This window comes from Coregonus clupeaformis, chromosome 34 (assembly GCF_020615455.1).
Source record: "Coregonus clupeaformis isolate EN_2021a chromosome 34, ASM2061545v1, whole genome shotgun sequence".
In the NCBI taxonomy this organism is placed as follows: Eukaryota; Metazoa; Chordata; class Actinopteri; order Salmoniformes; family Salmonidae; genus Coregonus; species Coregonus clupeaformis.
Genome location: NC_059225.1, coordinates 17732488 through 17749788, shown reverse-complemented (window position 1 = coordinate 17749788; position 17301 = coordinate 17732488). Strand labels below are relative to the sequence as shown.

The window sequence follows — 17301 nt, the reverse complement described above, 5'->3', positions numbered from 1 at the left end:
AGTTCAGACATGGCAGCGATTCTGAAGCAGCACAGCCATATTATTGCTAAATCAACCCGTGTTTATGCCAAATCAATCAGGAGCCAGTGGCAATTTCAACACTGCTGACATTTGTTTTTAAGACTTAAACTGCATCATAAATCATGAAGATCCCCCCTCAACCCACCACACACACACACACACAGCAGTTTACCATCATAGCACCCATCCATCTCTGGTTTACGTTAGCAGCCCCATACCTTCTTCTGATTGGCTGAAAGTTTGGGTTGAGACATTTCCTGTACTATAAAACTCAATCTGCGCATTTTGCTGAAGTTCAGTCCTCCTCAAGCACCCCTCGCACTGTTGGACCCAGGTGGAACTATTGGTTTTAATGTATTTATTCTCTCTACATTTTAATTGGTTCATATTTTTCAAATACCTATATTTTGGGTCAGTTCAGTTTTTCCCCCAGGATTTTTAAAATTATTTTCTTCTAAAAAAAGAAAGTGATTTATTTTTGATTGCGCATCCCTGTGATAGTGTGTTTCATGGCACGTGTGTGCAGGCAGCTGAGCGGGAGCGCGGCCAGTTTTGCAGGCTGGGTAGGCATCATCATCGCCACCGCCACCAACGACTGGGTGCACACCTGCGACTACACCGTCACCACCTGTGTGCGCATGGACGAGCTGGGCGCGCGAGGCCTCTGGGCAGAGTGTGTCATCTCCCCCTCACTGTACCACTGTGTCATGCTCAACCATATCCTAACACTGCCAGGTGAGAGAGCGAGTGTGTGTGCGCGTGCGTGTGTGTGTGCAGATGTGCCACATCTGTAGCCCACCTGCAGATTTAAATAAAAGTAAGTCAATAAAGGCTTACTGAAAACTGTGCATATCTCTGATATTATTTATGTGTTTTCAACAATGTATGAATATAAAAGTCAACATTTTGAAAACATTTTCCGGTGGGTATCGCTGTGATCTCTCTCTCTCTACCTCTCCCCTCCCCTCCAGCATACATCCAGACATGTCGTGCATTGATGGTGTGTGCGTGTCTAATGGGTTTTCCTGCCATGGGGCTGGTGCTGATGTCCATGCCATGTGTCAGACTCAGAGATGAGATCCCCGCTACCAAACTACGCCGTGCCATGGTCGGGGGCGCTCTCATCTTCATCATGGGTGAGTGAGACACACACAGACACACACATTCCATATGCACACACACAACTTAATGTTATCCTATATGGATTAATTATGCTGTGTGAGGCTATGGGATGATTTGGGACCGGATCATGGTTGTCACTAGATACCACAGCCACAAAGTCAAAATTGGCTAACATGCTGATATACAAATACAGTTGAAGTCAGAAGTTTACATACACCTTAGCCAAATACATTTAAACTCAGTTTTTCACAATTCCTGACATTTAATCCTAGTAAAAATTCCCTGTTTTAGGTCAGTTAGGATCACCACTTTATTTTAAGAATGTGAAATGTCAGAATAATAGTAGAGAGAATGATTTCATTCAGCTTTTATTTCTTTCATCACATTCTAAGTGGGTCAGAAGTTTACATACACTCAATTAGTATTTGGTAGCGTTTCCTTTAAATTGTTTAACTTGGGTCAAACGTTTTGGGGAGCCTTCCACAAGCTTCCCACAATAAGTTGGGTGAATTTTGGCCCATTCCTCCTGACAGAGCTGGTGTAACTGAGTCAGGTTTGTAGGCCTCCTTGCTCGCACACGCTTTTTCAGTTCTGCCCACACATTTTCTATAGGATTGAACCTCATTGGTTTTTAGGAGCAAATACCCACGTGGGTGATTGAAAGATGAACTGAGGTCCACACTCCAGTCCAGTTGGTGGTGGTAATGCTCATTAAAGTTACTTGAAACGAACTCAGTTTCCTGTTTTATCTGTGGATTAATTGTCGGAGTACAGGACCTTGTGCATTTCAGGTAAAATAACAACCCAATGTTTATATCCCAGGACAAATTAGCTAGCAACAGCAAGCTAGCTAGCTAAATTGCCATAAATGTTTAATGCTTTTCAACCTGTCCCCAAATTAATATAGTTGGTTCAGAGTTCGTTTTGATATTTCAACCTGCATGTCCTGATCGCGTCTGGTGTGGGTGTACAAAATCAACATCGGCGCGATGGCACACAGCGACGCACGCGCCTTGAGCGGTCTGGTCAGCATGTAAGGTTTAATATCAGATTTTAAGAAGAAAAATTGTCGAAATAGGCTTATGATTCTGTGACTGTGGTAACTAATGATGACCTCAGATCACCCTCTCTCTTCCTGCTTCCTGTGTGGGACAGGAAGTCCCTGTCAGCAGCCTCATGACTGACAGACCCAGTTGGGGGACAAAAGCTGACTCAACTCTCTTTCTCTCCTCCTCTTCCTCCTGCCCCCTCTCTCCCCAGCCCTCTGTGGATTGGTGTCGACCATCTGGTTTCCTATTGGTTCTCACGCAGAGGAGGGTCTAATGTCATTCGGCATCTCACTGTACACCGGATGGGTCGGCTCCGCCCTCTGCCTTCTGGGGAGCTTCATGATTCTGTGTTGCCGTGGTAATGACCCCTCGGCGACCCCGCAGAGGCAGGAGAACAGCTACTACTACTCCAGACAGGCAGGCGGCGCCACGCCCATTAACCTTGCCCCTACCGCCGTAGTCACGGGCAACCACGCCAAGAGCGCACATGTGTAAGAATGTGCATTTGTGAGAGTTGGAGTTCTAGGCCAACTACATTGCAGACGTATGCCAGATCTTACAATGCCTGCATAGGTATTTAACATACACTATATATAGAAAAGTATGTTGACACCCCTTCAAATTAGTGGATTCGGCTATTTCAGCCACACCTGTTGCTAACAGGTGTATAAAATAGTTTGTCGAGATCGGTGTGGAAGAACTTGACTGGCCTGCTCAGAGCCCTGAAATCAACCCCATCGAACACGTTTGGGATGAATTGGAACGCAGACTGCGAGCCAGGCCTAATTGTCCAATATCAGTGCCTGACCTAACTAATGCTCTTGTGGCTGAATGTAAGCAATTCCCAGCAGCAATGTTCCAACATCTAGTGAAAAGCCTTCCCAGAAGAGTGGAGGCTTTTATAGCAGCAAAGGTGGGCCAACTGCATATTAATGCCCATGATTTTGGAATGAGATGTTCGACGAGCAGGTGTCCACATACTTTTGATCATGTAGAGTATCAGCTAACCACATCATATGATATGGCAATCTGGTGCCCAACTGCGCAGTCGATGACATGGCACCCAACTATTGGTTGATGCAATGTAGTCGGGCAGAAACTCGAACAGAAGGTAAAGAAGGGTATACGCTGCAGAGAACTTATAATTGACACATCCACCATCTGGACATTCACATTTCTGGCCTGACCATGACCTCATCCTGCCGACGGTGACTTCACATCCTCTCAGACAGGAAGCTGGCCAGATGGCACCATCCTCCTCAACTTTTCCCATCCTGTTCACTAGAATTCCACTCCTCATCTTCACCACTGGTGTTCTGTGTTCTAGTGTTGTAGTGTAGTGAGGGAAAACAGACAGGTGTTCTCTCAGAATTATTAACTTTATTCAATGTTTTATTGACAGTTTATCAGGCAACAGCAAAACAAAGATCACTTTCACTCTTTCTTCAAACATTACACTCTTCGACAATAAATATTTTCATTTTTGAATTATCATCTTATCAAACTCTTAAAACAAAATAAGTTAAAATATTTTCAACCAACTCATCCATGTCACACCAGAGGTGTCAGAATATTAGGTATTATGAGAGCATGCTTCCTCCAGTATAATTGATTGATTGGTTGATTGATTTTATGCAGAGCATGTTGTATGTATGTTAATAATGCAGTGTTAAATAAACAAATCTGTATTTTTGTGATAGTGACTCTTTCCAACCAGAAAAACTAAATATAAGAGTAATCTCTGTATAAAAGTCAATCAAGTTCATTTATTCACTCACTCATTAATTAGTTAATCATCTTATCTGTCCATCCCCAGCATCATTAGTTAATCGTCTCATCTGTCCATCCCCAGCATCATTAGTTAATCGTGTCATCTGTCCATCCCCAGCATCATTAGTTAATCGTCTCATCTGTCCATCCCCAGCATCATTAGTTAATCGTGTCATCTGTCCATCCCCAGCATCATTAATTAATCGTCTCATCTGTCCCTCCCAGCATCATTAGTTAATCGTCTCATCTGTCCATCCCCAGCATCATTAGTTAATCGTCTCATCTGTCCATCCCCAGCATCATTAGTTAATCGTCTCATCTGTCCAGCACCAGCATCATTAGTTAATTGTCTCATCTGTCCATCCCCAGCATCATTAGTTAATTGTCTCATCTGTCCATCCCCAGCATCATTAGTTAATTGTCTCATCTGTCCATCCTCAGCATCATTAGTTAATCGTCTCATCTGTAAACCCCAGCATCATTAGTTAATCGTCTCATCTGTCCATCCTCAGCATCATTAGTTCATCTTCTCATCTGTGCATCCCAGCATCATTAGTTAATCGTCTCATCTGTCCATCCCCAGCATCATTAGTTAATCGTCTCATCTGTCCATCCTCAGCATCATTAGTTCATCTTCTCATCTGTCCACCCCAGCATCATTAGTTAATCGTTTCATCTGTCCATCCCCAGCATCACTAGTTAATAGTCTCATCTGTCCACCCCAGCATCATTAGTTAATTGTCTCATCTGTCCATCCCCAGCATCATTAGTTAATCGTCTCATCTGTCCATCCTCAGCATCATTAGTTCATCTTCTCATCTGTCCACCCCAGCATCATTAGTTAATTGTCTAATCTGTCCATCCCCAGTATCATTAGTTAATAGCCTCATCTGTCCACCCCAGCATCATTAGTTAATCGTCTCATCTGTCCATCCCCAGCATCATTAGTTAATCGTCTCATCTGTCCACCCCAGCATCATTAGTGAATTGTCTCATCTGTCCATCCCCAGCATCATTAGTTAATCGTCTCATCTGTCCATCCCCAGCATCATTAGTTAATCGTCTCATCTGTCCATCCCCAGCATCATTAGTTAATTGTCTCAACTGTCCATCCCCAGCATCATTTTTTTAATTTATGTATTTATTTGGGGGTAGATCAGCTTAATATTGCAGATAGATTGTAACTTCCATCAATGTAATTGTCTGCATCACTTCCAATCCCCATGTAAAGAAAATAAAAATAGAATAAGTATTTGATACACTGCCGATTTTGCAGGTTTTCCTACTTACAAAGCATGTAGAGGTCTGTAATTTTTATCATAGGTACACTTCAACTGTGAGAGACGGAATCTAAAAAAAAATCCAGAAAATCACATTGTATGATTTTTAAGTAAATAATTTGCATTTTATTGCATGACATAAGTATTTGATCACCTACCAACCAGTAAGAATTCCGGCTCTCACAGACCTGTTAGTTTTTCTTTAAGAAGCCCTCCTGTCCTCCACTCATTATCTGTATTAACTGCACCTGTTTGAACTCGTTACCTGTATAAAAGACACCTGTCCACACACTCAATCAAACAGACTCCAACCTCTCCACAATGGCCAAGACCAGAGAGCTGTGTAAGGACATCAGGGATAAAATTGTAGACCTGCACAAGGCTGGGGTGGGCTATAGAACAATAGGCAAGCAGCTTGGTGAGAAAGCAACAACTGTTGGCGCAATTATTAGAAAATGGAAGAAGTTCAAGATGACGGTCAATCACCCTCGGTCTGGGGCTCCATGCAAGATCTCACCTCATAAACATTTTTGCTAATAGTATTATTATTTTATTGATCGATTGACTATGACTTTTCAGATCACCCAGTAGTGCTATCTGCAGGGTTAGCTCCAGGTAAATATTGCAATCCTTTAGCCATTCCTGGACCTGTGTCCAAAAACAAGCTACAAATGGACAGTACCAAAACAAATGATCTAATGATTCTGTCTCTTCGCAGGAAAATCTGCAGAGCTGGGAAGATTGTATCCCCCATATAAATAACATTCTATTGGTAGCAAGAATTTTATATAATAATTTAAATTGAAAGATTCTACGTTTTGAATCCGGTGTTGTTTTGCGTATCAGTTCATAAACACTATGCCATGGGATCGGTACGTCAAAAATCTCTTCCCAACTATTTTGCAATCTATATGGGATGGCTGTCAATCCTTTGGTCCTTAAATGAAACTGATATACCTTTTTATTTATCACAGTTTTCCTTAACCAAGTATGTTCTTTAATGCAAGGCCGACAGACAAGTTCCTTACTTTCTTCTCCTTCCACTTTCCTCTTCCATTTTTGCGGTAAGGCTGCAATTATTTGGTTGTAATTTTGGGTAGAGCAGACATTTCCATATGTTTTTGTTAGCTGCATGTGCGACATAACTCCACCAGTCCTACCGATGATATCATTTACAAAGATTATACATTTTTTAAACATTTTGCCAAAAAAATAAGTTTTTTTGTCAATTAGTATATTTGAGTTTAACCACAATATTTGTTGCATTATTTGTTCTGTCGTTTCTGGAGGATTAAATTGAAATTGCAACCAACTTTCTATGGCTTGTTTTAGAAATAGTGATATCTGGGAGATGATTTCCTTTTCAAATAACTGAAAGTGAGTGGTTGTAATCTGAATAAAGGGAAAAAGGCCATTCTTGAACATTGGGTGAGACAATCTTACTAATTTGCTAGAGAACCAGCTCGGATTTAAGTATAACTTTTGTATGACTGAAACTTTTAGTGATAGGTCTAATGCTTTAATATTTAATTATTTCTGTCCTCCGAATTCATATTTATTATATAAATAGGCCCGTTTAATTTTGTCTGGCTTGCCATTCCAAATAAAATGGAATACATTTTTTTCATATAATTTAAAAAACTGTTCGCTAGGCGTAGGCAAGACCATAAGCAAATAGGTAAACTGGGATAATACTAAAGAGTTAATCAGGGTGATTTTTCCACAAATTGACAGGCACCCACCTTTCCATGGTAGCAAGATCTTATCTATTTTTGCTAACTTTCTATTATAATTTATTGAAGTGAGATCATTTATTTCCTTTGGGATATGTATTCTGAGTATATCCACATCACCATCAGACCATTTTATTGGTAAACTACATGGCAATGTAAAAATTTATTTTTTATTGATCCAATACGTAACATAGTACATTTGTCATAATTTGGTTGTAATCCAGAGAGGCTAGAAGATGTATCTAGATCCTCTATGAGGCTGTGGAGTGATTCTAGTTGTGGATTTAAAATAAAACAATAATCATCAGCGTACAATGACACCTTTGTTTTTAATCCCTGGATTTCTAATCCCCTGATATTATTGTTGGATCTGATTTTAATAGCTAACATCTCGATGGCCACAATAAATAGATATGCCGATAGTGGACAACCTTTTTCACTCCTCTTGACAGTTTAAAACTTTCTGAGAAATAGCCATTATTTACTATTTTACACCTAGGGTTACTATACATGATTTTGACCCATTTAATAAGAGATTCACCAAAATTGAAATGCTCCAGGCATTTATATATAAACCCCAGTCGTACTTTATCAAATACCTTTTTGATGTCTGCTATGAATAGCAGGCCTGGTTTCTCAGATTTTCCATAATGTTCTATTCAGTAAGAGTAATGTATATGCCAATTATATGATGGTCCGACCGCATTCTGTCCCCTATCAACACTTTTTAAACTTTTGGCACCAACGAGAATGAGATAAGAAAGAAGTCAAGACGACTAGCTTGATTCAGTCTCCGCCATGTATATCTCACTAGATCAGGATATTTAAGCCTCCATATATCTACTAGTTCTAATGTATCCATGACATTCACAATTTCCTTAAGAGCATGTGGGTGATTGTTTGTGGTGTGATTTCCTTTACGGTCCATTGAGCTATTTAAAACAGTATTATAATCCCCCACCATAATAATATTGTCTTGAATTGCTTGCAGGGTTGATAATTTATTATATATATTGTCAAAGAAGTGTGGATCATCATTATTTGGTCCGTAAATGTTAATGAGCCATATCTGTTTATTGTCCAATAACATATTTAAAATAATCCATCTACCTTGCGTATCTATTTGGACAATTTGCACATTCGGATCGAAATTACTATTAATTAATATCATCACCCCTTTTGAATTTCTTTGCCCATGGGAGAAGTATATTTCGCCCCCCCCATTCCTTTTTCCATGCAACTTCATCTAGAATTGTTGAATGAGTTTCCTGTAAACAATAGATATTATATTCCTTCTCTTTGAGCCATGTAAATATTGTTATTCTTTTGTTATTATCAGCTAAGCCATCACAATTATAACTGGCTATACTTATTTCACCATACACCATAATGAGATACAAGTTTCAAGTCTATTTATCATTAAATATGTTTGTAAATTTACCATTAAAAAAAAAACGTAATGATTGAGTGTCCATATAGCTGTACCATGATATTTGCATTGCTACTAAGTATCCCTTCAATTGTTCTCCACTAATTCCCCCGCTAAAGCCCCTCCCCATCCCAAGTTGAGCCGTCATCCCAGTGATCGGCATCCCACCCACATCCCTCCGGATCCCTAGGGCCCCGAGAGGCCAGGACCCATCCATCGAAAACAGCACACAGTGCCACGCACAAAACAGAAGCAGATTAACCGCCAAAAGCATTTCCAATGCTGTCACCTCTATATATAAATATTACAAAATATATATCTATTAAAATATCTTGCATATCTTATTTTCCATAATTATCAATTAAATTGTCAGTGTGTGACCCCCTCCCCATGGGTTACTGCAGCCAGTGTTGCCAGCACTGCCACTACCTGGGTGGGGGTACCCCACCGGAATCCCCACCGGCTAGGTAAAAGGTCGTCAAGGTTCTCATTAGCAGCTTTGAGAATTTCCTTGTATATAATGTTCTCCCACCAGGGGGCTCTGGCTTTGTAGGACCAACCCTGCCAGGCAGGCTCAGAATCTTGAGGGGGCGGTGCTGCTCAAGTAGGTCTCTGACCGCATTTATTTCTCTGTTTAGGCTGCATACTCAAAGCAGGTCCATAAAAGAGATGGGAACTTCTCTTTGGTGTATGGGTCACTCAGGTGGGTGTCCAGGATATAGGGTTGGGGATCTTTCCATCATGATAGGACAATAACAAATTAGATTAGATGTATACTATATTTAAAAATGTATATCCCTCATCTACACAAAATTGAAAGCTCTCTCTCACTACCCCTGCTCATAGACACCCGTCGGCTCTAGGATATGCAACCATTTCCCCTCTCACTCAATTAACACCGCACCTTTCCAAACACAAAAATGCATACCACATGGTTGACTGCGGAGGAAATGGGCCGAGCGTGCAAACGCACCCACTTCCCACACCTGCCGCAAGGGGGAAAGGACGCCAGGGAGAACACAGGACCAACCCCAACAAACGTCCGCCAAAACAACAATTGCCCGCCAAAAAAGCCATGTTCTAATTAGTTGTATTTGAAGATGTATTATTCTGCTTGTTATCTTTTCTTGTTATATCGTTTTATCCTTTTTTAAATGCTATACTTACTATAAATGTTATTTTATATTCCAATCCCTATCGTTGCTAGTATTGGGTGTTCCATTATTCAACTCCGCTATTACAACTTTTAGAATAGCCATGGAGTAGTCTTTGTGTCTCTAAACATTTGGTTGTCAATATATAGTTTATCGCCCACAAGTGCCACACGTTTCCCTTTTAATCTATTTTCCTTGAAGATTGGATACAGAACTTTGCGCCTTTCTGCAATCTCCCTCGGGAACTGATCATTCATGCCTATTTTCGTGCCAGCAAGTCTTTTTCCTAGGCTTTTAACCATAGCTTTATCCTTAAAAAATGCACATTTGGCAACGATTGGGCGATCATATTTCTGTCCTCTTTGTCCGAAATGGTGTACACGTTCGAGTTGGATTTTATCGACAGCCTCAAGTGGTATTTGAAGCGCTGTATGCAGGAAATCCTTCATATTTATTCTCGGTTATTTCTCCCTCCTTTTCCTGAATACCGTAAGTACTAGATTTTCTCTCATCGATCTAGTTTGGATGTCTAGTAAGGCTTCTCTCAGGTTGTTCTCCTTTTTAAGTTCCCTAACGTCCGTTTCCATCTTAGTTACTGTCACTTTAAACTTTTTGGTTTCTGTTTCCATTATCGATACTTTTTCATCACTAATTTCAAGACTCGCTTTCAACTCTTTTACGTCCTTACTGACCAATTCTAGTATGCCCAATTTGTCATTTATCGACTTCAACAGGTCGCTTTCCACACTTACCAGACCCAGTGACGAAAAGCATATATCATCTGTATCAGTCGACGAGTCGCGTTTTCTCTTGGGGATTGGTACTCCTCGTTTATCTTCCGCCATGTTTGGGTGTTGCGTGTTGTTGTAATATTTATCGATATATTTCTCTAACCTTATGATTTGTTTTGTGTTATTATCCAGATTGAATTTTATTTACTGCAAATATATGAAATGCTAATATTTAGTGTAACTTACTGATTTCGAATATTATGTTTTTATCTTGAGGTGGTTTGTACCACTTTCTATTCAATACGCCATCTTGTCTTTGTCCACAGAGCGAATCGTCTCATCTTTCTCTCCCCAGCATCATTAGTTAATCGTCTCATCTGTCCATCCCAGCATCATTAGTTAATGATCTCATCTGTCCATCCCCAGCATCATTAGGTAATCATCTCATCTGTCCATCCCCAGCATCATTAGTTAATCGTCTCATCTGTCCATCCCCAGCATCATTAGTTAATCGTCTCATCTGTCCATCCCCAGCATCATTAGTTAATCGTCTCATCTGTCCATCCCCAGCATCATTAGTTAATCGTCTCATCTTTCCCTCCCCTGCATCATTAGTTAATCGTCTCATCTGTAAACCCCAGCATCATTAGTTAATCGTCTCATCTTTCCCTCCCCTGCATCATTAGTTAATCGTCTCATCTGTAAACCCCAGCATCATTAGTTAATCGTCTCATCTGTCCATCCCTTCTTTCTTCCCTCTCTCACTTCCCCTGAAATCCCAAATCGACCCTCTAGACACTACTGTAGATCTAAGAGGATTGGATAGGTATCAATATTTTGCCCTTTGATAGGCCAGGTGGAATCACTGCCATATTGATCACCTGTCCTGTCCTCTCAGGTCTACTCAAGTGCCTATGGTGTACACTGTAGGGGGCGGGGCTAGGGGTTGATGAGGGATTCAGGAGCCCTCTGCCCTTCCTCTCCTCTACACTCTTAGAAAAAAGGGTTCCAAAAGGGTTCTTCAGCTGTCCCCATAAGATAACCCTTTTTGGTTCCAGGTAGAACTATTTTGGGTTCCATGTAGGACCCTCTGTGGAAAGGGTTTTACATGGAACCCAAAAGGGTTCTACCTGGAACTAAAAGGGTTCTACCTGGAACCAAAAATGGTTCTTCAAAGGGTTCTCCTATGGGGACAGCCGAATGACCGTTTTAGGTTCTAGATAGCACCTTTTTTTCTAAGAGTGTAGTGCCCAGGAAGTGGGTGTATTCCATTGCAGCGGAAGAAGAGCCCTCGGTTTCCTGTGAATCTGTGTAGCCCTGATTGGTTTGTCCCTGGATCTGTGTAGCCCTGATTGGTTTGTCCCCTGGATTCCCTAGTGGAGCTCTGAGGGCTGGACTGGTAACCCGACTGGTTCTGTTACTGGAAGCAATCTTCATACTGGTTTCCGTCCTGGTACTGGGAGCCATCTTTTTTTTTTCCGGGGTAGATCAGCTTCATTTCCAATCCCCAATATGTTTTTTATCTCACATATATATATATACACATACATATATACATCCACACATGCATATCCTTTTTTAAAATTATATTTCCCTTCATTACTTTCCAACCCAACCACCCCTTCCCTAATTGGAGTAAACTAGTGAACAACAATGCTTAGGCCTCTACTTCCAGCTTATACATACTATATACATTTTATGGACACAGTCAAATTTTACAATAATTATATTTTGTTTGTTTTTACTCCTGAACTTCCTCCAATCATTTTCATGATGTCCATCTGGTTTGCTTCTATATGCCATACTGTATTTTTCTAACTGTGCTCTTTCACAAAAGCTCTCAACCTATAACCTATATACTTATTATGGACACAGTATGCTTTACATTAGTTATCTTGTTGTTATTAGTTGTTGTTAGTTGTTATTAGTCCCATCCTTCAGCTCCATTCAACACCTCCCATCTATCTCTTAACACCATCCATATTGTATTTCTATTTGCCATATATTTTTCAACTGTACTGTGATGTTTTACAAAAGTTCTGAACCTTTCTATTCTCATTGTTTCCACAGATTGTAAATTGAAAATAAACATTTTTGCTAAAAGTATTATTATATTATTGATCGATTGACTATGACTTTTCAGATCACCCAGTAGTGCTATCTGCAGGGTTAGCTCCAGGTAAATATTGCAATTCTTTAGCCATTCCTGGACCTGTGTCCAAAAACAAGCTACAAATGGACAGTACCAAAACAAATGATCTAATGATTCTGTGTCTTCGCAGCAAAATCTGCAGAGCTGGGAAGATTGTATCCCCCATATAAATAACATTCTATTGGTAGCAAGAATTTTATATAATAATATAAATTGAAAGATTCTAAATTTTGAATCCGGTGTTGTTTTGCGTATCAGTTCATAAACACTATGCCATGGGATCGGTACGTCAAAAATCTCTTCCCAACTATTTTGCAATCTATATGGGACGGCTGTCAATCCTTTGGTCCTTAAATGAAACTGGTATACTTTTTAATTTATCACAATTTTCTTTAACCAATTAAGTTCTTTAATGCAGGGCCGACAGACAAGTTCCTTACTTTTTCCCCCTTCCACTTTCCTCTTCCATTTTTGAGGTAATGCTGCAATTATTTGGTTGTAATTTTGGGTAGAGCAGATATTTCCATATGTTTTTGTTAGCTGCGTGTGCGACATAACTCCACCAGTCCTACCGATAATATAATTTATGAAGATTATACCTTTTTTAAACATTTTGTCAGAAAAAATGGTTTTTTATCAATTAGTATATTTGAGTTTAACCACAATATTTGTTGCAATATTTGTTCTGCCGTTTCTGGAGGATTAAATTGAAATTGCAACCAACTTTCTATGGCTTGTTTTAGAAATAGTGATATTTGGGGGATTATTTCCTTTTCAAATAACTGAAAGTGAGAGGTTGTAATCTGAATAAAGGGAAAAAGGCCATTCTTGAACATTGGGTGAGACAATCTTACTAATTTGCTAGAGAACCATTTCGGATTTAAGTAGAGCTTTTGTATGACTGAAGCTTTTAGTGATAGGTCTAATGCTTTAATATTTAATCATTTCTGTCCTCCGAATTCATATTCATTATATAAATAGGCCCGTTGAATTTTGTCTGGCTTGCCGTTCCAAATAAAATGGAATATTTTTTTCTCATATAATTTTAAAAACTGTTCGCTAGGCGTAGGCAAGACCATAAGCAAATAGGTAAACTGGGATAATACTAAAGAGTTAATCAGGGGGATTTTTCCACAAATTGACAGGTATTTACCTTTCCATGGTAGCAAGATCTTATCTATTTTTGCTAACTTTCTATTAAAATGTATTGGAGTGAGATCATTTATTTCATTTGGGATATGTATTCCGAGTACATCACATCTTGATACTGGTTTTGGTACTGGTCACTCTCCTGATACTGGTTCTGATCCTGGTTTTGCTGTTGGTAGTGGTAGCCCTTCTCCGCTGACAGTCCTGGTAGCGCCCCTCTTCCTGGTTGTCCTGGAGGTTAAGGTCGTTGTCAGGGGAAAAGGTGTCGTCAAGGTGGTCGTCATAGCGCTGGTAGGTGCTAGCGTGAGCCAGTCCCTCTCTGGTGCTGATCTCCATGGAGCTGTTCCATATCCCATAGCAACCGTATAGCAGGATACCTAGAGAGACAGACCATAATAATATCACATCCTATAGCAACTGTAGATCAGTACACCTAGAAAGAGGAGGGGGGAAGGAAGGAGAGGAGCGGAGCGGAGGGAGGATAGAAAGATAAGGGGAGAGAGAGAGGGTGGAGGGTGAGAGGGGGGATAGAGGAAGCTCTCTTCTCCACAATAAGAAAGTGACAAGTGTTGAAGTGACACAGCATAACTTACCCAGAGCGCACCAGACAGCGAAGCGTGCCCAGGAGTTTATCATCAGGTAGGAGTTTACCAAGATGACCAACGTGTGGATGCACAGCACGCATGGTGCCAAGTAGGGCAGGCTCCGACCACTCTCCGGCTGGCGCACGATCACCACTAGTAGGGTTGCAATTTTGCTCTCCGATAGCGTTGCTATGATCACTGAAACGGCATCGCCCTCTCCGGTCCCTCACTTCACACCGAAGATGACGGTGGCCCAGAGGAGGAAGGAGAGGAGGAAGAGGAGGAGGGTGCAGCGTGTCACCATGAGACCGGAGAACTAGGTGGTACGGGCCGAGGCGTTGGGAATCCCCAGGCGGACACGCAGGGTGGAGTAACCCCTACCCAGAACCCTCTTCAACAGCGAGGAAGGCCGGTGTGGAAGCTGCCCGAGTCGTCAGATTCACATGCAACACTGCTCGATTGGTAGCTGGATCAAAGGTCGATGAGTCTGATCCTCCAATCAACATCTGGTCGTCATTGGTAGGCGAAGTTTTGTCATCACATTCCGCTAGCACACCCTCCTTCTTCTTAGGCCCCTCCTCTTTCTCCCCAGGCAGGAAGTTGTGTGTGTCTGTGTCGGGCTGGTAGCAGAGCAGTAGAATACACACACTGACCAGGGTGTAAGCCAGTAGTGTTCCTATAGACATCATCTCTATGAGATCTTGAAGGGAGACAAGGAGAGACATGATAGGTTTGTAATAGGATTGAAGTGTGCGTGAGTGCACGTACAGAGACATATGCAGTCAGGCAGGTTATCAAACTAGCAGTAATACACTCTTTAAAAAAATGGTGTTATCTAGAACCTGAAAGGGTTCTTCGGCTGTCCTCATAGGAGTACACTTTGAAGAACTGTTATGATGTCTTGTCACAGTGTCGTAGGAACCAGGTTAAATTTAGTAGAAAGTGATACTGGGAGCCGCACAGTCTGAATAACAAGGATTCCATTATGTCAAGGGAGCTTACTGGTGGTTTATCTTAGAATGATTGATGGACATAATATACTGACTTGGGCACAGGGTAATAACATCAAAGAAGGGAGTGCCCACTGAGGGTTAACAGATGTTATTGAAGAAACGTGTAACATGATGTATATATAAACTGAGAGATTTTCTTTGTTCAGTTAGTTCGAATGGCAAGAGGCAAAGCATGGTCATTTTGTTATGTGAACCATGGTACATATTAAATATTTGAATGAACTCTCCATCTATGTGTTAAATATCTTCTTGCATCATGAATTACTTGATACCCTAGAAACTCATCATAACATGAGCCCTTTTTGGTTCCAGGTAGAACCCTTTTGGGTTCAATGTAGAACCCATGTTGAGGGTTCTACATGGAACCCAAAAGGGATCTCCTATGGGGACAGCCAAATAACCTTTTTTTGGAACCCTATGAGGGCATAGAAATAGGTGGCCACTCCCTTCATCACACAGGAGAGAGAGGCTTAGGTGTGTGTGTGAGTGTGTTTAGCTGACCATATCTCTTACCCCAGACCATCCGTAGGCAGGAAGTTACCCGCCTCCCAGTTGTCAGCGGACAGGAAGAAGAGTCCACCGATATCCAGGAAGCACCACATCACATTCAGAACGTTATTCAACCCCACTGAGTTACAAAACCCCAACCACACAATCACAGTGACAACCAGCGATATGGCCATGGCCTGGACATCAGAGTACGTCTCCTCCCCTTTACCTGCAGGGAAGGGAAGGGGGGGAGAGAGATTATAGGCACATACAAACACATACACATACTCACTCACCCAGGCCTCTGAGTGTCCCCAGGAGTGTTATCATGTAGCTGGAGATGCTGTGATTGGCCAGCGAGTCAAACATGCTGCTGAGAGCCGACGCTCCGGCTGCAGTAGCAATCAGGTACTCGAGGATCAGATTCCAGCCAATGAAAAAGGCTGTACACTCTCCCACTGTGACGTAGCTATAGGTGTAGGCTGACCCTGTTGTCTTAGGGACACGCATGCCGAACTCTGCATAACACACACCTGGAGGAGAGACACACATTTGACCCAGGTTAAACACACATACACGTCAAACTACGACAAACACAAATATGTGTGTGTGTGTCCCTGACCTGACAGTATAGAAGCCACAGCCATGTGTGTGTGTGTGTGTCTGACCTGACAGTATAGAAGCCACAGCCGTGTGTGTGTGTGTCTGACCTGACAGTATAGAAGCCACAGCCGTGTGTGTGTGTGTGTGTGTGTGTGTGTGTGTGTGTGTGTCTGACCTGACAGTATAGAAGCCACAGCAGCAATGATGAAGGACAGGATCACTCCCAGCCCTGCCATCTCCTTGGCGACCAGCCCGGCAACCATGTACATCCCCGTGCCAACGCAGCTCCCCACCCCTAGCGACACCAGGTCAGCTGTCGTCAGGACCCTAGCCAGCTCGCCCACCTCTGTGATATCATTGCTGACCTCTGACCCTGACCCATCCTGCCGACAAGTTTGGTCCTGAGCAGGCGGGAGTACAGGCTGTACCATGCACTGCCGCACAACACACGCCTCAGCCATTCTGCCATAGCGGTGGGAACAGGGGAGGGGTGTGTGTGTGTTTCCTCCTTTCCTATGTATTCATCCTTTATCATGATTTCCCTCTCATTTGGAGAGCTCTCTCTCTCAGAGGGTATCCATGACAGCATCAGTCCACACTGTTCTGGAGTTGAAGTTTGCTCTGAGGTCTCTCTGTAAAAAGACAGAAAACCACTTTTGCTGTTGTAAATGTTAGTCAGACAGATTGACGGACAGACAGACAATTGGTCATTGGTGAGTGGGTTATAGGTGATGCCAGTTAGCCTATAACTTGAACACTAGAATACCCAGGCGTCATCTTTTCTCCTCTCACTAGAGTGAGACTCCTTCTAAAACATTAATCAGACAGCACCTGATCCCCCGTCACAGTGGAGAGCTACACCAATTTCAGCCGACAACAAACTATCCTCAGTCTACAACTCTAACTTACACTACAGACAATTTAATTATTAATGGACTGATTTAAACAAGATACATTTCCCTGAGGAAAGAAATAGAATGAGAAGTCTATGGGGAAAAAAACTGGTTTCCATATGTAGGCTG

At 41.7% G+C, this 17301-nt stretch overlaps 1 protein-coding gene and 1 pseudogene across 1 annotated transcript; one reads left to right on the top strand and one right to left on the bottom strand.

Moving 5' to 3' along the window:
• Positions 1-528: 528 nt before the first annotated feature.
• On the top strand, positions 529-2797 carry LOC121549631 (claudin-11-like). Its single transcript, XM_041861409.2, has 3 exons — positions 529-756; positions 993-1157; positions 2404-2797. Exons 1-3 carry the CDS (start codon positions 531-533, stop codon positions 2685-2687), a joined length of 675 nt encoding a protein of 224 aa, XP_041717343.2. The 5' UTR covers positions 529-530; the 3' UTR covers positions 2688-2797.
• Positions 2798-13695: 10898 nt separating this feature from the next.
• On the bottom strand, positions 13696-16740 carry LOC121549460 (annotated as a pseudogene).
• Between the last annotated feature and the right edge of the window lie 561 nt (positions 16741-17301).